This window comes from Mytilus trossulus, chromosome 5, assembly GCF_036588685.1.
Source record: "Mytilus trossulus isolate FHL-02 chromosome 5, PNRI_Mtr1.1.1.hap1, whole genome shotgun sequence".
Classification (NCBI taxonomy): domain Eukaryota; kingdom Metazoa; phylum Mollusca; class Bivalvia; order Mytilida; family Mytilidae; genus Mytilus; species Mytilus trossulus.
This window is the reverse complement of record NC_086377.1, coordinates 60433276-60458277: the sequence shown is the minus strand read 5'-3', so window position 1 is coordinate 60458277 and position 25002 is coordinate 60433276. Positions and strand designations below refer to the sequence as shown.

The 25002-nt window shown below is 32.0% G+C and overlaps 1 protein-coding gene across 4 annotated transcripts in view; it reads right to left on the bottom strand.

Moving 5' to 3' along the window:
• Positions 1–15612: 15612 nt before the first annotated feature.
• Positions 15613–25002, bottom strand: part of LOC134719769 (RNA-binding protein lark-like) — a 35516-nt gene continuing 26126 nt past the window's right edge. For 3 of the 4 annotated variants that reach the window (XM_063582728.1, XM_063582730.1, XM_063582731.1), the window contains 5 exons: positions 21606–21685; positions 21195–21218; positions 20387–20626; positions 16772–16819; positions 15613–15899 (listed from right to left, as the gene is read on the bottom strand). In XM_063582728.1, the coding sequence (XP_063438798.1) occupies positions 15806–15899; positions 16772–16819; positions 20387–20626; positions 21195–21218; positions 21606–21685 (486 nt within the window). In that variant the 3' untranslated portion in view covers positions 15613–15805. The remainder of the gene's footprint in view (positions 15900–16771; positions 16820–20386; positions 20627–21194; positions 21219–21605; positions 21686–25002) is intronic. The other variant, XM_063582729.1, reaches the window with a different exon arrangement.

The window sequence follows — 25002 nt, the reverse complement described above, 5'->3', positions numbered from 1 at the left end:
CAGCTAAGGCTATCGATCCCTGAGGTAGAAAAGCCTTATTATTTCAAAAATTTTAAACTTTTGTAAACAGTTAATTTATAAATATGACCATATTAATGATAATTCATGTCAGCACAGAAGTGCTGACTACTGGGCTGGTGATAACCTTGGTGAAGTAAAACTCAACCAGCAGTGGTATCGACCCAGTGGTTGTAAGTAACCTCATCATAGATACCAGGATTACATTTTGAGTTAACGCCAGACGTCGGATTGGGAAGGTAGTGAGGGATTTTTTTATTATGCCATCATCATAAGATGGATGTTTCAGACAAGAAAACGAAATTAGAGCAGGAAAAATCCTCAAACAATATTACAACCAATTTTTGTCATTATTTTTTCTTTGGGAAGGGGCAGCATTTTTATGTGTATAGGTGCCCAGTGGCGAATACAGGGGAAGTTGGGTTCGGGGTTGGAACTCCCACTTTTTTTGGGCCGAACAATGCATTAGAATGGGGAGATATCGTTGGAACTCCTCTTTTGTCCTGAGTTGTGACCCCTCCCTCCTTTTTGGCTCACCTGACCGAACGGCCAAGTGAGCTTTTCTCATCACTTGGCGTCCGTCGTCCGACGTCCATCGTCGTCGTCGTCGTCGTCCGTCGTTAGCTTTTACAAAAATCTTCTCCTCTGAAACTACTGGGCTAAATTAAACCAAACTTAGCCACAATCATCATTGGGGTATCTAGTTTAAAATGTGTCCGGTGACCCGGCCAACCATCCGAGATGGCCGCCATGGCTAAAAATAGAACATAGGTGTAAAATGCAGTTTTTGGCTTATAACTCAAAAACCAAAGCATTTAGAGCAAATCTGACAGGGGTAAAACTGTTTATCAGGTCAAAATCTATCTGCCCTGAAATTTTCAGATGAATCGGACAACCCATTGTTGGGTTGCTGCCCCTGATTTGGTAATGTTAAGGAAATGTTGCTGTTTTTGGTTATTATCTTGAATATTATAATAGATAGAGATAAACTGTAAACAGCAATAATCTTAAGCAAAGTAAGATTTACAAATAAGTCAACATGACCAAAATGGTCAGTTGGCCCCTTTAGGAGTTATTGCCCTTTATAGTCAATGTTTAACCATTTTTCGTAAATCTTAGTAATCTTTTACAAAAATCTTCTCCTCTGAATCTAGTGGGCCAAATTAAACCAAACTTGGCCACAATCATCTTTGGGGTATTTTGTTTAAAAAAATGTGTCCGATGACCCGGCAATCCAACCAAGATGGCTGCCATGGCTAAAAATAGAACATAGGTGTAAAATGAAGTTTTTTGCTTATTACTCAAAAACCAAAGCATTTAGAGCAAATCTTAGGATCAGCTTAGGAAAATGGTTTATCAGGTGAAGATCTATCTGCCTTGAAATTTTCAGATGGATCGGACAACCTGTTGTTAGGTTGCTGCCCCTGAATTCGTAATTTTAAGGAAATTTTGTCGTTTTAGGTAATATTATTTTGAATACTATTTTAGATAGAGAAAAACTGTAAAGAGCAATAATGTACAGCAAAGTGATACCTTAAAATAAGTCAACATGACCAAAATGGTCAATTGACCCCCTAAGGAGTTATTGTCCTTAATAGTCAACTTTTAACAATTTTCATAAAATTTGTAAATTTTAACTAACATTTTCCACAGGTAAATCTTCAGGACCTGATAAAATCTTAAATGAAATTATTAAATTCAGTATGCTGTTACACTTAAATCTTTTACAAAACTTTTCAATGCTATACTAAAATCTGGATGCTATCCTAAACTATGGGAAAAATCATATATTATTCCAATTCATAAATCAGGAGACAAATATGATTTTAATAATTATAGAGGAATTGCTCTCATAAGCTGTTTGTCAAAAGTATTTAGTGCATTGTTAAATAATAGACTAAATAAACATATGGAATCCAAATATAACCACTCACAGTTTGGATTTCGAGAGAATCATAGAACTTCTGATAGCTTATTTATTCTTAAATCTATTATAAATAAATACCTTCATAAAAATAAAAAGAAAATATATATTTGCTTCATAGACTTTAAAAAAGCCTTTGACTCTGTTTGGCGGCTAGGACTAATGTATAAATTGTGTAAACTAGGAGTTGGTAAACACATCTTTAACATTATTAAAGCACAATTCGATCATACTCTTGGTTCTTTCAAACATAGGAACTCAGAGTCTAAACATTTTAGTATAGATAAAGGTGTAAGACAAGGAGATTCTTTAAGCTCCACTTTATTTAATATTTTTATTAATGACTTAAGTCAGATATTTGAAAAGCCAAACTCTACCCCTGTAAAACTTATAAATTCAGACACAGGAAGTCTTCTATTTGCAGATGACTTAATCATATTATCAGAGAGCGAAAACGGTCTGCAAAATAGTTTAAATAATCTCTCTGAGTATTGTGATAAATGGCAATTAACAGTTAATACAAAAAAATCTAAAACCATGATACTACAAAATAACCCAAGTAAAATAAATAAACCCTTTTTGAAATTTAAAGGAAAATACCTTGATAAAGTATATGAATATAAATACCTTGGATGTGTTATAACATCTAATGGCAGTCTAACTAGTTGTAGTTCAGATCTTGCAAAAAGAGCAAGAAAAGTTTTATTTGCTATTAACTCTTACTCATCAGGCTTTGGACAACTTCCTGTGAGAGTGTCTTGCAACCTTTTTGAAACTTTGGTCAAACCTATTTTAACATATAATAGTGAAATATGCTATATGGACACTTATATTCAATTTTATAGAGCTAAACTCCGAGCTAACAAAAATAGCTTAACACCAGTTGCTATTCATTTTATTGATAAAACTGTTTTAGAAAAAATCCAGCTACATTTTATAAAACAAGTACTGGGGACAAAAAGAAGCTCAACAAATCTAGCTGTTAGAAATGAACTAGGACTTTTGCCATTAGAAACGTTCATAAAAACCCAAACTATGATGTACCTATCTAGATTAAATAATGAAAATCTAAACCCACTTCTTAATGAAGCCTTTACATTAACTAAAAGTTTAGATACCAAAGGAACATACTCTTGGTATACTTTTGCAAAAAATGTGTCACAAGATATAAATATTGACATTAAACTTATTGAGGAAACTAAAACTTTAAAACAGACTAAAATGTTAAAACCCCAATTAAAAAAAAGTTATATCAACTATTATCAAACTCTTATTGATGATAAAATAAATAACTTAAATGAAAATAATAAAATATATCTATATAAATTTCTTAAATCTAATATAAATAACCAAATGCAATACTACCTATCACACCCAAGTAAAGAGACAAGAAAAATGTTAACCAAATTTAGAATAAGCGAACATTGTCTCTTCATAGAAACTGGACGATATACCAAAATACCACGAAATGAAGGAAAATGTAAAATATGTAATATCTTAGACGATGAATTTCATTTTTTCTTCAACTGTAAAATAAATAAAAATATAAGAGAAATCTTTCTAAAATATTATATACAAAAATATATAAATTTTAATACACTTAATTTTACTGATAAACTCGTGATAATACTTAATCCATCAACACCAAATGATGTAAAAGCAGTTGTTTCTATTATTAAAGAGTCATTAGAACTGAGGAAAGGAGAACAGTAACTGTTTTTATCATATTTCTTATAATATTGTCGAGTTTTCATTATGTTTCATTATGTTTGTTTGTCAGTGTATTTGCCACAACCAAAATTAGTTTTTGTATGTTTTGCAAATAAAGATATACTAAAACTACCTGGCCAAGCTCATTATAGATAGAGATAATTGTTAGCAGCAAGAATGTACAGTAAAGTAATATGTACAAACACATTACCATCACAAAAACACAAAGTTGTCATGAATCCATCTGCGTCCTTTGTTTAATATTCACATAGACCAAGGTGAGCGACACAGGCTCTTTAGAGCCTCTAGTTTAAATTTGCTGGATCCGCCCATGAGTACTGTAGGTAACATCAAACAATCTGCATTTTTTTCTGGACCTTAGTGCAAAGAGTAACATTTTATAAAACAGCTTTTGAGAAAATTAGGAAATATTTTAACCAGGTATTAGTTAAGCGAGAATCAGAACTGTCATAAACTTACACTAAAAACTTGAAAAAGTGTCAAATTTTACAACGTGTACATGTACTACCTATCACACCAAAGTAAAGAGACAAGAAAAATGTTAACCAAATTGAGAATAAGCGAACATTGTCTCTTCATAGAAACTGGACGATCTACCAAAATACCACGAAATGAAAGAAAATGTAAAATATGTAATATCTTAGACGATGAATTTCATTTTTTCTTCAACTGTAAAATAAATAAAAATATAAGAGAAATCTTTCTAAAATATTATATACAAAAATATATAAATTTTAATACACTTAATTTTACTGATAAACTCGTGATAATACTTAATCCATCAACACCAAATGATGTAAAAGCAGTTGTTTCTATTATTAAAGAGTCATTAGAACTGAGGATAGGAGAACAGTAACTGTTTTTATCATATTTCTTATAATATTGTCGAGTTTTCATTATGTTTCATTATGTTTGTTTGTCAATGTATTTGCCACAACCAAAATTGGTTTTTGTATGTTTTGCAAATAAAGATATACTAAAACTACTGGGCCAAGTTCATTATAGATAGAGATAATTGTTAGCAGCAAGAATGTGCAGTAAAGTAATATGTACAAACACATTACCATCACTAAAACACAAAGTTGTCATGAATCCATCTGCGTCCTTTGTTTAATATTCACATAGACCAAGGTGAGTGACACAGGCTCTTTAGAGCCTCTAGTTTAAATTTGCTGGATCCGCCCCTGAGTACTGTAGGTAACATCAAACAATCTGCATTTTTTTCTGGACCTTAGTGCAAAGAGTAACATTTTATAAAACAGCTTTTGAGAAAATTAGGAAATATTTTAACCAGGTATTAGTTAAGCGAGAATCAGAACTGTCATAAACTTACACTAAAAACTTGAAAAAGTGTCAAATTTTACAACGTGTACATGTACTACCTATCACACCAAAGTAAAGAGACAAGAAAAATGTTAACCAAATTGAGAATAAGCGAACATTGTCTCTTCATAGAAACTGGACGATCTACCAAAATACCACGAAATGAAAGAAAATGTAAAATATGTAATATCTTAGACGATGAATTTCATTTTTTCTTCAACTGTAAAATAAATAAAAATATAAGAGAAATCTTTCTAAAATATTATATACAAAAATATATAAATTTTAATACACTTAATTTTACTGATAAACTCGTGATAATACTTAATCCATCAACACCAAATGATGTAAAAGCAGTTGTTTCTTTTATTAAAGAGTCATTAGAACTGAGGAAAGGAGGACAGTAACTGTTTTTATCATATTTCTTATAATATTGTCGAGTTTTCATTATGTTTCATTATGTTTGTTTGTCAATGTATTTGCCACAACCAAAATTGGTTTTTGTATGTTTTGCAAATAAAGATATACTAAAACTACTGGGCCAAGTTCATTATAGATAGAGATAATTGTTAGCAGCAAGAATGTGCAGTAAAGTAATATGTACAAACACATTACCATCACTAAAACACAAAGTTGTCATGAATCCATCTGCGTCCTTTGTTTAATATTCACATAGACCAAGGTGAGCGACACAGGCTCTTTAGAGCCTCTAGTTTAAATTTGCTGGATCCGCCCCTGAGTACTGTAGGTAACATCAAACAATCTGCATTTTTTCTGGACCTTAGTGCAAAGCGTAACATTTTATAAAACAGCTTTTGAGAAAATTAGGAAATATTTTAACCAGGTATTAGTTAAGCGAGAATCAGAACTGTCATAAACTTACACTAAAAACTTGAAAACGTGTCAAATTTTACAACATGTACAATATTGTTTGATTTTACTTACAAAATGTTGAGATAATCTAGAAAGACAAATACACTCACCATAGATACCAGAATTAAATTTTGTAATCCGCCAAACACTCGTTTCGTCTACAAAAAGACTCACTAGTGACGCTTGAATCGAAAAAAGTAAAAAAGGCCAAATAAAGACAAAGCATCAACGGTCATGTTGGACGAAAAACGAGAAACAAGAAGCATCACGGTAAATCTTGCACAATTGCAGCGTACGTAGCTTATGTCAATTATACAACTTATGCAAAAGAAGAGCAAAATACACCAGAGGGACAGACAACTTGGTTTAATTAAAACATTCGTAATACAGAACCGACACTCAATTTGTTTGATAAAGGTATATCATTCAATGACACTTAAAACTTTAAAAATACCCATGTCCTTTTCTTGTGTCATATACAAACATTGAAATATAACATTTCTAGTAAATGTAGGTAAACACAAGAAAGATTCACAGTTTATCATCGCAAAATATAACCTCCTCTTGTAAAGGTTACCATCGTTTTTGTTTTGTTTTAGCATGTACAAATTCGCCTTTTTTAAATGTAAAAGACTAAGGGTAATCTCATTATTCGTACACAAAAATTAAAATAAAGTAACATAAAATTGAGAAAGGAAATAGGGAATGTGTCAAAGCGACAACAACCCGACCATAGAGCAGCCGAAGGCCACCAATGGGTCTTCAATGTAGCGAGAAACTCCCGCACCAGTAGATATCCTTTAACTGGCCCCTTTCAAAATATGTATGATAGTACAGTGATAATGGACGTCATACTAAACTCAGAATTATACACAAGAAACTAAAACATTAATCATCATACAAGACTAACAAAGGCCAGAGGCTCCTGACTTGGGACAGTCGCAAAACTGCGGCGGGGTAGAACATGTTTATGATATCGCAACCCTCTCCCTATACGTAGAAAAGAAAACGCAAAACAATACGAACATTAAAAATCAGTTCAAGAGAAGGCCGAGTCTGATGTCAGAAGATGTAACAACAGGACAAAAATAAAATGACAATAATACATAAATAATAACAGACTACTAGCAGTTAACATGATTAACTGACATGCCAGCTACAGACCTCAATTAAACTGATTGAAATATCATGTCTATTATTATGATGTATGGTTACTCAGTGTTATAATTCTTCTCTCAAAAACAGAAAACTTAATCATTCAACAAAGCATGGTCGGAAGAACATAGTGTACATTTTATTTAATACTGAGTTTGTCAAAGGGAATTAATATCAGAGAAAGCAAGGTAATGGCAATAGCTAAATTTTGTTCTTTCTAAGGATAAGATGCTATAAAAATGTTCATCACATCTGTATGGAAAGATGATTCTCCGTTTTGATTTTGAATAATTTGGAAATTTTGCAGACATCTTCAATAAGACATTTGCAATTCTGCAAGCCATGAATATTTTTTCGATCATGTTATATAAATTCACATTACTACTTTAACATTCGAAGAATATAAACACTAAGTAACATAACAAATATGATGACAAAGGAGAACCAATCAGACTTTAACCTAACAATACACAAGTTAAAAAAAAACAAATCTCTGGATAGTTTTTTGTTGTATTGTATTCAATGATTTTTGACATGAACGTTTTGATTTCCAAAGAAAATTGGACTACAATGATGTTATCGTTCTCTTTTATTTTGAGCCAAAGTGTGAAGTTTTGCTATACTTTATAAATATACTCTTTTTGACTGCTTTAAAAATTATGCAGATGAAATTAAAAATGTTTAAATATATCAATGAATTCATTGTGGCCTGAATGATAAATATGAATTTAATGAATATGAACATAAATCACATGTATAAAATTATTACACGACAATACATGAACGAAAAATTCAGGGAATTGTGCAAATGATGATACAAGCATGAAAATTACCACAAAGCATCATTATTATATACTTTTTAAGAAATAACTGCTGGCCATTAAAAAAAAGATTTTTTCAAGATGACCACGGCCATTTTCTAAAATGGCTGTTTTCTTCAGTTTGAAAATACTGATTTTTCTGGAAATTTGTTCTTCGAACTTCTTTTAGTTAAAACCAATTATCATGTTTTGGCAGCTACTTTTCTTACATAACATATTTATCAAAAGTGAATATTTGACATATCCAGTATTTGCGCATGCGCGAAAATGTTACAAAATTATTTTAAGAACATTTGAACTATTTACTATATGTTTAGTGTTTTTGGATTTCTAATGATATTATGAATTAGTTTAATAACATTTTTCAAGGTTATGATACACATGTGTTTAACATTTATGCGCATGTTTAACATTTATGCGCACGTGCAAACTATTTATAGATATCAAGAGCTATTTGCATGCACTACCAGGCAATTCTCAGGTATTCGATGGATAAGGCGAAAATGTGGTGAATCCCGGAGAAACATCAATTGTAACTGCAGCTCAGGCACTTTTAGAAATGCCTAAGCAAATTCACTGGGAATGGGCTGATTTGTACAGAGAAGATACGTTTCTCGTCATGTTTGGTGGATTGCACATTAAAATGAACTCTGGTGATATATTGCGTGATAGGTGATGGACATGTTGTCTTACTGAAGCCAATATTGCAAAACAAAGAACGGCACATTGTTTATGTAAGTTCAAATGTACCAAGGACTAGACAGGCACATCAGACAACTGCATGGGTTTTGCTTGAACTGTTTATTTCGGATTATGAAAGCTTAACTCAAAATATATAACTATGTCATGACTCTGAGACGTCCAATGATTTAAAAGACTGGTGTAAAGAAATAGAGTCATCTCGATCACAGTTTCATTCCTGGCGTTCGATTATAAAATAAGAACTTCTTCTGATATTGCTTTTATGCTCATTTCATGGGTCAGGTTTCGTACTTTATAAACAGTCCATTTAAAGCATGATAGAGTATTGTTTCAGGTCTTGATTGTGTAAATTAAGTTACCGACCATCTCCAAGATATGACTTCCCTTCCTGAACATCACCCACAGGTGGCTATGGAATTTCACTGTACGTAAGACCAGCAATTTTTTTTCGTATACCACAATCAATCAGACACAAAAGCAGAATAATGCAATTATGAAGGGCGATGTTGGTGCTCTAGGATTAACCGAATTTAGACAAATTGATGGTAGCTGGACCAGGAGTCTGTATACTAGAGGATGAATTTGTAAGATATTGTGGTTCGGGTCATTCTATAACAGATGAACGACCTAATGAAGACTCTACGAAAACACAAAAAAGATACCTTTAAACACCTTTAAAGGCTTTGGAAAGTGATGAACGAGTTAAGAAATTTATTTCTAGAAGAGTCGTCAGATTTGTAAAAAACAAATTACTCCATTAATAAATCGTGGAACAGGTAAGATATGTAAATAAACTCCAAGATATTGGTTCAAACAATACGAAGATCGTTTAAAGCAAATGCAGAACGAAGGCGAACCTGTTTTTTATAACCAAATAAAAAATAACAACTTCCCATTTGTGGCCGCTATATGAAACTGGAAACGTCTTTGTCTAAATCAAAGCTAGAGAACCTTAAAAGTGTGAAACTTTTCTAGAATTTTATTTTTTGTCACAGTAGACAGTTTTACTTGGAATATTTCTTTATCCATAAAACCAACTGATCCTTCGTCTTTATCTCAGGATGTTTCTTGAAATAGAGGTAGTAAATCGCTGCAAATGGGTTTACTTGAAACATTCTGCAATTTGCTGATCCAAATTCGGACGCATTTATCGTTGGTGGGGCAATAAAATAGTTAATTCCAGGTCACAAAGTTGGGCAAAAATATTTGATGATTATGCAAATGATGTCATACTGTCTTACATTTAATGTTGCATCGATAAGTATTCAAGAGAAGATATTGTATTTGATGAATTGATGAACTAAATGAATTATTAAAAGACTGTGACAAGTCAAAGGCAAGGTTTTTGAGCCAGTTGGATAGGTGTTGGTTCTGGTAGAACACCATGGGTTAGGGGTAGTTTTCTCTGTGAAGATGACAACTAAACGAAATTGTTCACGTTTTTTGCTGATCATGACATAATTGCTTCTTAAGAGACTAATAAAAATGCGTATGTTACTCATGGTGAAAATATTCTTTGCAATTTCAATAAGGATACTTCATATCTACCCCTTGTTATCATGAAGAAGCAGATACACGTATGTTTGTCCATGTTCGGCATGATTATGAGAAGTGTTGTAAAATGTAATTTTAGGTTGTACTGACACAGATGTAATAGTATCGAGAATAGCAGCAATTGCAAAACTAGGTAGAACACATTGTGGATAGGTTATGGAAGAAATAAAGACTTTTGATGGCTTCCTGTACGTGACATATCAAATGCGTTTGGTCCTTGTGTAGCTGCTCTTGATTTTGTCTATGCATTCAGTGGATATGACACTTTGTCGAATTGTAGTGGGAAGAGAAAGAGCTCACCTTGGCTAACAATGGAAGATTTTCCAGATGTAAAGGTATTGTTTTTGACTTACGTATTAAGCGAGGCACAATGTGAATTGTTTGCCAGGAGGCAGCGGCATTGTGATTCAATTCCCCCTACAAGATGTTATTTTTCAGAGCACACCACAAGAGAAGTAAATCAAGGGAGGGGTGTTGGGCTCAGCCTGATTCATGTATTCGACAGGTACATTTACCAAGTCATGAACACTGGGGTTGGATGAAAGAAAAAATCAATGACAGTTTGAAACCGAAATTGACTTCTTTGATTGCCGTTGCATCCTCACGTGTCAGAAACTTTTGCAATGAGGAGACAAAAATCCAGATGTGTTGATGACTGTAAATGATACCGTTCTGGCCTTCCTTGTACGGGTTATTGTATAGTCAAAAGTAAAAACACAAAAATACTGAACTCCGAGGAAAATTCAAAAAGGAAAATCAAAAATCGAAAGGCAAAATCAAAAGTCCAAACACATCAAACGAATGGATAACAACTGTCATATTCCTAACTTGGTACAGGCATTTTCTTATGTAGAAAATGGTGGATTGAACCTGGTTTAATAGCTAGCTAAACCTCTCACTTGTATGACAGTCGCATCAAATTCCATTACATTGTCAACGATGTATGAACAAAACAAACATACTCAAAGAGTAAAAATGTCAAAAATAGGGGTACAGCAGTCAATATTGTTTTATTATCTAAATATCACTATAAAAACAACAAATGTAACGAAGAAGCACAAAATGGCATACATCAAATTTAACATACTCATTTTGCTTTTCTTCAACTGTCAGATAATTATAATATAAGCAACCTGTCTTCCTAACCAAACTAGGCATTTAAACTTAACAAAGAGTGTTATAACTTGTTAAGTTGATGGAAATTATAAAAATATTTTCTACGTTTTTGCCTCCAATTTGGAACTGAAAATCACGATTTTTCTTCATTTATGTGTTGTTTTGTCGTAGGTATGAACTATTTTTAATGTTTTATCATTACTTATATTGGATTATACCTATATCACATCTTTCAAGGATTTACATCCCTTGTGAAATTGCTTGAAAGTATAAAAATTGAAATTTTTGACTTTTTTGCCGGCATTTTGAAACCAGAAGTCACCTAAAGTTTCATTAAATTGATGTATTGTGAAGTCATAATTAAGGAACTGTCATTTGATTTTTATCAAATCTAACATTGGATTTAACATAAAACACACCTTTCAAAGGATTTACGAATTGTTGCCAATTTGTAATGACGCCGTTTCCAAAATATGTGGTGACCATCTTGAAATTTTTTTTTTTTCTGGCCAGCAGCGGATTTTTAATAAGTATCATTTAGTCAACCTTTATACCAAATTTCTTGCTTGTATCACGATTTACATAATTGTCAAAAACAACGTCCTTTACATCTGGAAAATAACTATTGCAGCCCCACCAACGACAAATCCGTCCGAATTTGGATCAGCATATCGCAGAATGTTTCCAGTAAACCCATTTGCAGCGATTTGCAGCGATTTACTACCACTATTTCAAGAAACATCCTGCGATAAAGACGAAGGATCAGTTGGTTTTATGGATAAAGAAATATTCCAAGTAAAACTGTCTACTGTGACAAAAAATTAAAAGTCTAGAAAAGTTTCACACTTTTAAGGTTCTCTAGCTTTGATTTAGACAAAGACGTTTCCAGTTTTATATAGCGGCCACAAATGGGAAGTTGTTATTTTTTATTTGGTTATAAAAACCAGGTTCGCCTTCGTTTTGCATTTGCTTTAAACGATCTTCGTATTGTTTGGACCAATATCTTGGAGTTTATTTACATATCTTACCTGTTCAACGATTTATTAATGGAGTAATTTGTTTTTTTACAAATCTGACTACTCTTCTAGAAATAAATTCAGCACTTTACAAAGCCTTTAAGGTGGTATGGGAGTCTAAAATAAAAATGATAGAATTTGTTCATACTTTGCCAAAACGTAGTATCTATTGATATATGTTGAAAAATATAATAATAAAAAATGATAGGTCACCGCGCATTTTCTCAAGCTACAGGATTTGACAAAATGACATATTTTGAATGGATTATACAGGAAAAAACTCCATTTTGTGATTAGAAACTAAACAAAATGATAGAATTGTTAAATACTTAAGGAAAAGACAGCTTTCAGACAATGCTTTAAGAATATCAAAAGAAAAAAATAGGGTCAATGTACGTTTTTTTCCGGCTAAAATATAAAATAGAAAAATTCCATGTAGAATCCTTCAGAAGATGCACTGTTTTAGAGTTACCTCCCCTTAAAAAGCCAATTTAGTTTTTTTTTACAAACAATCAAAAATAATCAATATTTGCAAAAATATTAATATTTATAAGTTATATTCTTATAAATTGGTTCTTTTAAATGAAAATTCATATTTAATATATGCATTCCTTCATAAAATTTTGCTAACTTGATAGAAAATCTAGACCTTTGTTTCCCGTTTTATTACAATCCAAGATGGAGGAAGACACCCATACCACCTTAAAGGTGTTTAAAGGCATCTTTTTTTGTGTTTTTGTAGAGTCTTCATTCGGTCGTTCATCTGTTATAGAATGACCCGACCCACAATATCTTACAAATTCATCTTCTAGTATACAGACTCTTGATCCAGCTACCATCAATTTGTCTAAATTCGGTTAATCCTAGAGCACCAACATCGCCCTTCATAATTGCATTATTCTGCTTTTGTGTCTGATTAATTGTGGTATACGAAAAAACAATTGCTGGTCTTACGTACAGTGAAATTCCATAGCCACCTGTGGCCGATGTTCAGGAAGGGAAGTCGTATCTTGGAGATGGTCGGTAACTTAATTTACACAATCAAGACCTTAAACAATACGCTATCATGCTTTAAATGGACTGTTTGTAAAGTACGAAACCTGACCCATGAAATGAGCATAATACCAATATCAGAAGAAGTTCTTATTTTATATTCGAACGCCAGGAATGAAACTGTGATCGAGATGACTCTATTTCTTTACACCAGTCTTTTAAATCATTGAACGTCACAGAGTCATGACATAGTTATATATTCTGAGTTTAGTTTTCATAATCCGAAATAAACAGTTCAAGCAAAATACATGCAGTTGTCTGATGTGCCTGTCAAGTCCTAGGTACATTTGAACTTACATAAACAATGTGCCGTTCTTTGTGTTGCAATATTGGCTTCAGTAAGACAACATGTCCATCACCTATCACGCAATATATCACCCAGAGTTCATTTTAATGTGCAATCCACCAAACATGACGAGAAGCGTATCTTCTCTGTACAAATCAGCCCATTCCCAGTGAATTTGCTTAGGCATTTCTAAAAGTGCCTGAGCTGCAGTTACAATTGATGTTTCTCCGGAATTCACCACATTTTCGCCTTATCCATCGAATACCTGAGAATTGCCTGGTAGTGCATGCAAATAGCTCTTGATGTCTATTAATAGTTTGCACGTGCGCACAAATATTTAACACATGTGTATCATAACCTTGAAAAATATATTAAACTAATTCATAATATCATTAGAAATCCAAAAACACTAAATATATAGTAAAAAGTTCAAATGTTCTTAAAATAATTTTGTCACATTTTCGCGCATGCGCAAATACTTGATATGTCAAATATTCATTTTTGATAAATATGTTATGTAAGAAAAGTAGCTGCCAACACCTGATAATTGGTTTTTACTAAAAGAAGTTCGAAGAACAAATTTCCAGAAAAATCAGTATTTTCAAACTGAAGAAAACAGCCATTTTAGAAAATGGCCGTGGCCATCTTGAAAAAATCATTTTTTTGAATGGCCAGCAGTTATTTCTTAAAAAGTATATAATAATGATGCTTTGTGGTAATGTTCATGCTTGTATCATCATTTGCACAATTCCCTCGATTGTGCTTGCTAATATCTTCCACTATATAAAGAGTTGAAAAATCAAAGGTTTTAATGTTGGTCAATGTTTTAATGATTGAGATTGTAAATTCACCAATAACTCTTTTGAATTTTCCAGCATCCACATCTGATTAACACCACTTCTTGAATATGCCGTTTCGGAATAATTATGAAGTCCTTCTATGACTGCAATGAGTATGGCAATAAGAACTTTAGAAAGGGGTTTAGTGGAACACTTGGAAGAACTTGCAATATAACTGTCCTTATAGGGATTCTTGTAAAGCTTAGGAATCTAATATAAGGATGAAAGATCCTGGTCTTCATCCTTTGGATTAACACCAATGGAGATTAGAACTTATTTGTGTTTTTCCAGGATCTCCGGCTTCGTAAGCGTACTTAGTGTATATGTAAGATTTCCAAGTGTGTTATTTATTCCCAGTTCCTTAATCAGGCAGTCAATATAGTGTTTCTTGCAAACAAAAACAGTATTGTTTGAGGCTTTGTCAGCCGGAACGACAACATATTTGTCATGGAGGCAAGACAACTCATTTATGACATAAGGGTCTTTAAAGATGGAAGGAGCTTTGGTGCTTATTGACCCTTTAAGCTTACTTACTCTTATCTGAATCAATGACCTCACTGATTTTACCAACTCCGAAAGAGTGTCAACCTCAACCTTTTCTCTTTTTGCCCAGTCTTTTGCATAACCCTCAACAGAATCCATTATTAGTTTGATGTTCTGCTTCCAATTGATTGGCTGTGGCTTTCTGTATTCCGGACCATTGGACAAAAGTTGTCTCAACTTGTAGTTGTTGACTATTTTTAGGTCTCCAGAAATAATATGGTCAGCAGGATTATACACGAAAAGGGAATGTGAACAGGCACAATCAGGTGGTTTAGCTTTGGGGTCATCAATATTTAGATTCTGCAACACTTTTTTGTGATTAAATTTTTTAGATGCAACAGGGTTGGTGTAGGAATACGATACTATAGGAGAAGATTGATCCTTATAATTTTGAAAATTCAGAATTAATAAGGCCTTCTTATACAAAGTTGTAATGAAACCTTGTTGACAAATTATTTCTGCACCAATCGATGGAACAACTAAAATATGTATCTACCGATATTGACATTTTGCTGTTGTAGAGCATGTAACAATCAGCTTATAAAATGTACAAAGCGCAATGAATACATAAAAGAACAAGCTCAAATCAAGAGACAAATTTATTCCGATGAAACATAGCGACAATATGAATTCATAAAAATGTAACCAATGACTTCTATGTACACTTCACTTGAAAGATGTGCACAATTTCTAATAACACGATAATTACATTTAATTTAATGTCATGAAAGGCGATATATTACAATAACTGCGACTTGTATCTATTTTCCATCTTCATTAAACACGATAATCCGCTGTCAAGTCTTTCTCCTAAATCACATTCATCCGCGTATTCTCTCCCGCTACGACATTCAATATGGTGCTGGAATGCGACTTCTACGTGGAGACATTCGAGTGATTCCCAGTGGTGGTGGTGGTGGTGGTGGTGGTAAAGGATACATGTAACTGTACGATTAACAAATAGAAAAACATGTCAAATCAAATTATTCATTTTCTAACCATCTATTAAATACTTCAATCCATAAAATAAAGTTTAAAATCAATATAAATTTTAATGTTTAAGAGAGTATAATAAAATGACGCTCAGATCAAAATAGTTATAAAGACAAACAAGTACAACATTGAAGAGCATATAGCGCTATAAAACCAGGTTTAATCCACCATTTTTTACATTTGAAAATGCCGTACCAAGTCAGGAATATGACAGTTTTTTTCCATTCGTTTTTGATGTGTTTTGTTATTTGATTTTGCCATGCGATTATGGACTATCCGATTAGATTTTCCTCTAAGTTAAGCATTTTTGTGATTTTACTTTTGGAAGACCCAAAATTCCCCCCCCCCAAATTTTTGCCAAATCAACTAAGGTAATATATTACTGGGTAAAGAACATCTTTAGTTTGTTTTCGAAAATTCAAAGTATTGTAACAGGAAATTTATAAAAATTACCATATGATTTATATTCATGTCAACACCTTAGTGCTGACTACTACTGGGCTGGTGACAACATGATCACTTATACTTAATAATATTTTTTTTTATTTCAGACAGTGCAAGGGTCTGTAGACTGAATTTAAATTTTGACATCACTAAAGAATTATGGCAATATTTATAATACTATACTTTCAATGTGAATCACTACAAATACTTATATCACATACAAGTATTTTCTCAAATGACTACAAATTACCATAGATTGAACCTGACTTAAATTTGAAACATCACATGACCAGATGATTCACCTAGAACAAATTATAAAGCCAAAACCAATGACCTATATAAAAATGTATCTTAAAATAGAAAAAAACTAATAAACTTACTTAGTTCTTCTTTCATAGTAATCATGGTAATGGTCATAATATGGATTCCTGTAAAAACAAATAAGTTTATGTGCAGAAAGTGAAAAAAGTCAAAATACTTGTGACTATCGATATCATTTTCAAATTTGAACTTAAAGATAAAACTTTATTTTATTAGTTAATCGTATTCATGCAATGAAAGGTTTAGGCATTCTGAATTAGAGTCATCTTTCCTTATCGTTCTTTAAGGAATGACTGCAAGATTTTTTTTCTATTTATGAAAAATGTGGTGCACACTGAATAACCTGATAAGCAGGTTATTTTAAAGTTAGAACCACATATTTGATAATATTTCGAATAGACAGAAACAAATAATTTTAAGGCTTGATAAATCACGAAAAGCGTTGGTGACGTCACATGACAGAACTATGTTTATTAGATGATATCAGCTTGTCCTTTCGTCTCACCACAACATTAAATATCTTATTGTTCTGACCATCAATTCCGCCAAGCAATTTTTAATACAATTGTTTAATAGTCATTTCTGAGCTGTCCTCTGTTTTAGCGTCTTTAGCGGTGGGTTTCTCCATATCCCCAAGTGATTCAACTTCTGCCATTTCAATGTTCTTGTCCTTGTTGACCTCGATTCATGCCATTTCACTGATATCTGTTCAAATGATTCTCATTTCACAGTTTAATATCTCAAATGGCAAAATATTGCGAACCAAGAAATAAGATAGGCACTGAATAATATCTTAAGGCAGATAAAACCCAAATCACACCTTTTATGTGTGACCCAAGACAACAAATGGTGCAGCTTTTAATGGAAGCTACTACTGCAGCTTTTTATGAAAGCTACTACTTTTTGTATGAAATGACGAGCAGGGCAATATCAAAAAGGACAGGACTGGGACAGATACTAAATGACACTATGCATCAATAAAATACATATATTCATGTCAATTCCCAACAATGATTGTTTGCTTATTTTCAAGGCAGTCATTTTGAAAATAGCCGCCATTTTGTATTTCAAAAATAGATCAAAAAATAATCTTGCTAAGTACGCCAAGTCATTCAAATATGTTGATTTTTGTTCTTCCAGCTTCAAATCCACTGTGTTTTTTGCAATAATGGGGAAAAAAATTAAAACGTACGGCAGCCATCTTGAAATAAAACGCCATATTAAATTTGGAGGGTGGATCTTTAGCTAATATTGCTCAGTACACAAACATATACCATCATGCCAAAATTGGTGCTTTCCTCATTATTTGAGCATTTTTTTCACCGATCGGCCGGACTATAGAGAAAAGACCCCTTACATTCATTGACAAAAATTTATATGATTATCCATTATGTTATATTGACTTGAGATACAATACTTTTGTCTATACACAAGAGCAAGCAGAACAATGTAATACAATGAAATAAACTTAAATAAACTACATTTGCACAATAATTTACACAATCATTCTTTCTCACATGCAAACTGTTAAGATAACCCACATCATTAAAATCATGAAAATTTTGGTGGATAGTTCTCATAAATACTAGTATATTTTGTTTGTAAGTAAGTTATTATATATTAAGACAATTATTTTTCAGTGGAAATGTATCTGTCATGCAAAATGTTCCTCAACTAGTTACCGGCTATTTCAATCGCTTAGAAATGTCATCAAAAATATCAAATTTCAAACGTCTACCTGCTTCAATTTTCCCATATACAGCACAATTAAAGTACCAAGCACTATCAAGTTGATTACTATCACGAAGTCTAGTAATCAGTTCCATGTTGGATTTTGTAACATCATCAACTAGTCTAAAAGTGCATTGTTTAGGCATGTTTTTCTTTTCTCTCATAATGCGGTATTTCACCTCAGAGTTGAGGAGTTTTAAAATGACTGGTCTATGTTATCCTTGTTTACCTGGTATCCTATGCATAGCTTGGATTTCATCAGGTCGAATGTTTACCTTCAAAGTGTCTTTAACAATTCTACTTTTAAAGATCTCTCATAAATTTTCATCATTGTTTTCTGGGAATTTTCATCATTGTTTTCTGGGAAATTCATCACTTTTATGTTGAACTTTCTACTATACTGCTGATTATAGTTAGCCATTTGTAATGCTTGTTTGGCAATAATACCATTATCTTAAACATTTATCTGAAGTTCATGGATCATTTTTCTTTGGCTAGCGATCAACTCTCTTAATCCTTCATTCTCTTTTGACAGTTCTTCAACAGCTTTTGTCTGCCTATTTGTCTTATCTTTAAATTATCATAAATTTCTTTTTTTTTTATGCTATCAACCAATTTAGTGACAATTGAGGTCACTATTGTTTCCAAATCATGTTTTCTTACAATTTTGTTCAGTGCTTTGTCAAGGTATGTTCGTTTAACCACACCCTCAATGCTTTCCTTTAATCATGGTGGAGATTTGACAATTCAATTGTCATATCTACACTATTATCCATTGAAACAGCTGTGTGAGTTCTTTTAGCTGGATTTCCTTTATTACTACCTTATTTTTAGCTGTAGGCAATGTCTGTACAGTTTGTGCATTCTTTTTGTTACCTTTTTTCCACCTGGCATTGTTAAATTAAAATAGTACTCACAAATCTAATTCCAAAAAATTTCCAGACAAGTAAATAGAGGACTTCAAATTATAAACAGTTTTACTGAAATGTTCTCACTACATTTTTTTAAAATATCTCTTCAAAACTTCCAAGGTTGAAAATCCAAAGGAGTAGGGACATTAAGGCCTGGATTTGGCCCAACAAAATTAAATGTTTGATATCTATTTCAAATTGGCACATAATGTTTAGAAATGCATAGGTTAAAGAAATATTAAAGAAAAACATAAAGATGATTTTTAACTTATGACGTCACAATTACGTCATAATATGTACTATTTTAAAAAAAAAACGTTGAAAAATACCGATTTTATGCAGTTTTCCATCAATATTTCTGTTATGGAAACATCGTGCCGTGGCTAGAAACAACAAATAATTTAACAGAAGCTTTATTATAACTATTGACATGATCCCACCAAATATAAAGTTGTTTCTTTGGTGCGCACATACTTTTTCAATCTAAAATATACATAGAATTTGATGAAAAACAAGGAAAATCACGAAATTTTACAAAATATGCAAAATAAATCATAAAAGTTACATCACTGTGTAGAGATAATGATACTGAACATCCTCATAAGAATATAATGCTTTTGGTATGTCAAAAATCACATAAAATTGCCAAAATACTGAAGAGCCCAAAAATTAATTGATTTCCTGGGCGGCCATCTTAAAGGTTTTTTTCCCTTGGAACTTGGAAAGATAACGATCAAATTTCAATTCCAACAGTGGTTTTAAAGAAGCTTTACCATTTCTCCTTTAATGAGTTAACACTATGAAAAATCTATAACTATTGTTTGTTAGTGTTATAACATAAAATCTTTGTTTTAAACTTCATATAGAGGAACTATTCTAAATAAATGGTGTTAGTTCATCTTAAAAATAGTTGCACACAAAAAGAAATTTTATAGAACAAAATCTTTCTATCATCAACTCAGTAACAGTTATTATATGAATAAGGGTAACTTGACCAATATGTGCATACTTTATAATATTTTGCATTTCTACCTTGTTCCTCCTAATGCTCCATAATAGTCTGGAGGGGGTCTTGCGTAAGAAAATGGATCTCTTGGAGGTAGCAGAGGTCGTCTGTCATAGGGATCCGGATATGGTCTGTATCTATCAAATCTGTTCATCGGTGGTGGTGGCAGGTATCTGTCTCTGTAGTACGCATCATAGGGGTCTCTAGGATAAGGATCACAGGGATACATGTCTCTCATTGGTGCTGTTGATCTGTCGTTATAAATCCTATACGCAATCATGAAATAGCTAATTCTTTTATTCACTTTCAAATTATTTATATGGTTATAAATTTGTTGATGGGTAAAGTGTTTAGTGTGTAGTGTCTTATATTTCCCGTAAATTGAGTATGCAAAAAGTAAAATATTTTACAAACCTTTGCTTTTAGCTTATCTATCACTTGTCTACCTTTTCATAAATATACTTTTTTCAAATTGTTGATGTTCTCTTCTTGTCAATATTTCTGTTTACATTTACATAAGTCATATCAAATTATTAATGTTCTTTGGACTACAATTTCAATTTCTGTCCTTTTTTCTTCTACACTTATACAATTTCTTATAAATTAAAAGTATTTGGGCTGTTGTACTTTATGTGTGTGATCTAAACTAGAAACTTTCATTTATGTCAACTTTATTGCTTGTCTACTAAATACACACATGAATATCATACACATTCACGCCAGCTCATTGCAAACGATTATAAGTTTGGTCAACTTATTTTTCAGATGCGCTTTAATACAGTAAAGTTAAGCAGCTCTATATCAGTACACTCAGACTGTACATTGTATACTTACGGACCCTTAGGGTAATCTTTTAACCTGTGAGTGAAAAAAAAAACATAAGTTATTGAATTGACATTATTTTACATTTTCTTTTATGTTTAACGTGTAATTTATCTTGTCTCTTATTATATGCATGTGAATTTAACTTATATTAACTTTCAATTAAAACTTTTAAAATCTTAAAACTGAGAGAACAAACTGGTAAATTTGTATATTCTATTGTTATTAATTAGGCATTTTTTTCAGATTTGAATATTGCACAATGTTCATGCCGTGCCAAATAAGAGTTATGTTTTTTTTTTTCATTGTAGATGGTTGTAGGGTGATCTATTAGATGCTTATATACACATCATTTGAACTCTGGTGAACAGAGTTTTCTTCAAAACGTCTTATTTTTATAATATGTGTAAATTATATGCATACCAATGACCTTCTTTTTCCCATTTGTTACATCCACCTTTACCACCCATACCGGGTTTCTGTCGGACTTTACTGTGTGATAACTACAAAATAAAAGTTTCAATTGGAGTTTAACCATAGATTTGAGAACTTTATCACCTTTGATTAATACTAAACCAGACAATATTGGACAAAGGCAGTAATAAGTTATTGCGGCTTGAAAAAAATGCATTAACGTGTTCTTTTATTTTCATTTTCAGTATATTATTAGTAAAGAATTGATATTAAAACTACTTTAACACCGCTACATTTTGCATGACTTTGTGCTGTCCCAAGTAAGAAAAATCTTCTTATTGAGTTGCTCAGCATCTTCTATTGTTTATTGCAAAGTGAATAATTCCATTGAATAAATACAATGCTTTTTGTTCTTGATGATGTTTATTCAATAGGAATTTTTAGATTTCTCATTAAAAAAGCAACACTTCATTAATTTATTCTGCTCCCTATAATCAGGCCATAATCTTGCTGACGAGAGGACGATTTTATTTGACAATGAATTTTGAAAATCACTAAAAAAACTCACCGGCTGACCGTCTATGCTGGTGGACGTTTTGTCACCGAGGGTATCACCAGCCCAGTAGACAGCACTTCGTTGTTGAAATAGTATTAATTATATGGTCATCTTTATAAATTTCCTGTTACAAAACTTAGAATTTTTCGAAAAACTAAGGATTTTCTAATCCCAGGAATAGATTACCTTTATAGCTGTATTCGGCACAAATGTTTTGAAATTTGATCTTCAATGCTCTTCCACTTTTTAATTGTTTGGCTTTAGAACTATTTTGACCTGAGCGTCATCGATGAGCCTTATATAGACGAAACGCCTGTCTGGTGGATTACATTATAATTATGGTACCTTTGATAACTATTTAGCGAAGGCAAATAGCTATCAAAATCAATATTGGGGAGAAATTTTTTGATTATATAGTCACACAGGTAAACAAAAATGGCCACTGTCAGGGAAACACTAGATTCTCAAAACAGCCATGTACTATTAAATATTGTTGAATGTTAAATCAAATAAATACAACGGCAACTTGAAACATCCTCGTATTCAACATTCAAATCTATTAAAACCGGAAACTGAGCGTCTATTTGAATTATCAATTTACAATGATGTTTGCATCTCTAATGGGGTCGTCAGCTTTACAGTAAATTATCCATATGACTAAACTCATCATAGATACCAGGACTAAATTTAGTATATACGCCAGACGCGCAGTCCAATAGCACCCCTTATATATATTTTGCAAGCAGAACCAATGGCATGTGCAATACGAGGTAACAAGGAAATTGAAGGGATTCAAATACCTGGTGAGGGGGGTAAAAGTATAGAAACTAAATTATGCATGTTTGCTGATGACACTCAGCTTTTTAACAAAAATGAGAAATCAGTAGAAAAATCTTTTGATGTCCTAACGCTATACGAAAAAGCTTCGGGATCTAAAACTAATTTTGATAAAACTACAGGTTTACTTATATGATCTCTTAAAAGGAAAAAACTAAAATTTAATCAAATTAAATGGATTACAGGTAATGTAAAAACCCTCGGAGTAAATCACGGATATGAAATTGATAATGATGCTATATGGCAAAGTATAATAGAAAAGATTAAAAACTGTGTCCACGTTTGGAAAAGCAGGAAACTTTCATTTAGTGGTAAAACCTTAATAGTAAAAAATTTCATATTGCCCATGTGTAGTTATGAAATTGAAATGCGGGGAATTCTTGAAAAATATTCAAAAGAAATAAACAATATTATTTGGAATTTTATATGGGATGGGAAAGTTAACCAAATATAAAGACAGGTTTGTTGTCTTGATATAACAAAGGGCGGAATGGGCATGATTAGTATAGACTTATTCATTAGAAGTAAACAAATAAAGTCTCTTTATCGCATTCTCCATGAACCATTTGAAAGCCGGAATGCGATTGGCAAGTATTGGCTTCGAAAATTTGACAACAAGTATAATGATCAGTATTTTTTATGTAAATGTTCAAATATTAGGGGACTAAATCTTAAAAATATTCCTTTATTTTATCAGAAAATGATTTTTACATGGTCTAATTTTCTAAAAATTGGAGATAATCCCAAAACTAAGAACGAGGTACTTAATATGAGACTATTTGGTAATTCAAAAATTTCATTTCAAAATAAGCCATTGTTTTTTTCTTCCTTTCTAAATAGTAACATTAAATATATCAAAGACATATGGAATGTAGAAACCAACAAAGATACACTTTTCTGTATCAAATTTCTTAAAATTTGATAGAACTTTCAAACAATTACAACTTTTTATTTCTAAATAATGAAAGTGAGCGAAGCAGAAATATTATAAAGTCAACCTTTCTATTTTGTCGATCAATGTGTATACTCTGCATACGACATCTGTCGAACGGATGTTTGGAGTTTGCATTTCAAAATGCAGTTGACATCAGAAAGCATTGATTTAAAATATGTTTTACTTGATAATAAGATTGTTTTATCAACTTTTAACCTTATCTGCTACGGAAAAATTAACTGCGACGAAAAATGGATTTTTTATGATTTTTTGAAAGCATCAAACCATAGTCAAAGGTACAATAACCACAATAGAATATAGGGGGAAAAGAAAAAAAATATGAATGTTATTTTCAAATGGCCATTTACAACAGTAAACGCTGACTTAATTTTTTTGTTGAATAATCATACTTGGAAATCCTAATAAATCATTTTTGTAAATGTTCAATTGTTATGGAAATATTTTATCACATTTAAAGAAAAAAGGATATATTAAAATTACAACAGGGTATACGTGTTTCCCGTTTACATCAATGATAACAATTTATAAGATTTATCAATGAAATAGCATGTGTAATGATTAATGTAAAAAAGTAAATGTCGTCCATTCTTGTGTATGGGTTATCTTAATTCTTATATTTTTTGTAATAAATAAGTTTTAATTCTAAGGAATCGTATGATCTCGGTTTCGGTTCATGAACTGTGAAAAAAAGGTCAAGGTCAAATAAAACATGCGAGACTGACAAGAACTTCATAAAATATTTCCATACACTTAATAATAAATAAATCCCAATGGGAACAAAATGTGCCCCTCTACTTGCCGACTTGTTTCTTTATTATTATGAGGCTGGCTTCATGCAGGAACTTCTTAGGAAGAAAAATAAGAAGTTAGCAATATCCTTTAACTCTACTTTCCGCTATATAGATGACGTTCTTTCACTAAACTATTCCAAATTTGGTGACTATGTGGAACGCATCTATCCCATCGAATTGGAGATAAAGGATACTACAGATACAGTTAAGTCGGCTTCATATCTTGACTTACATCTAGAAATTGACAATGAGGGTCGGTTGAAAACA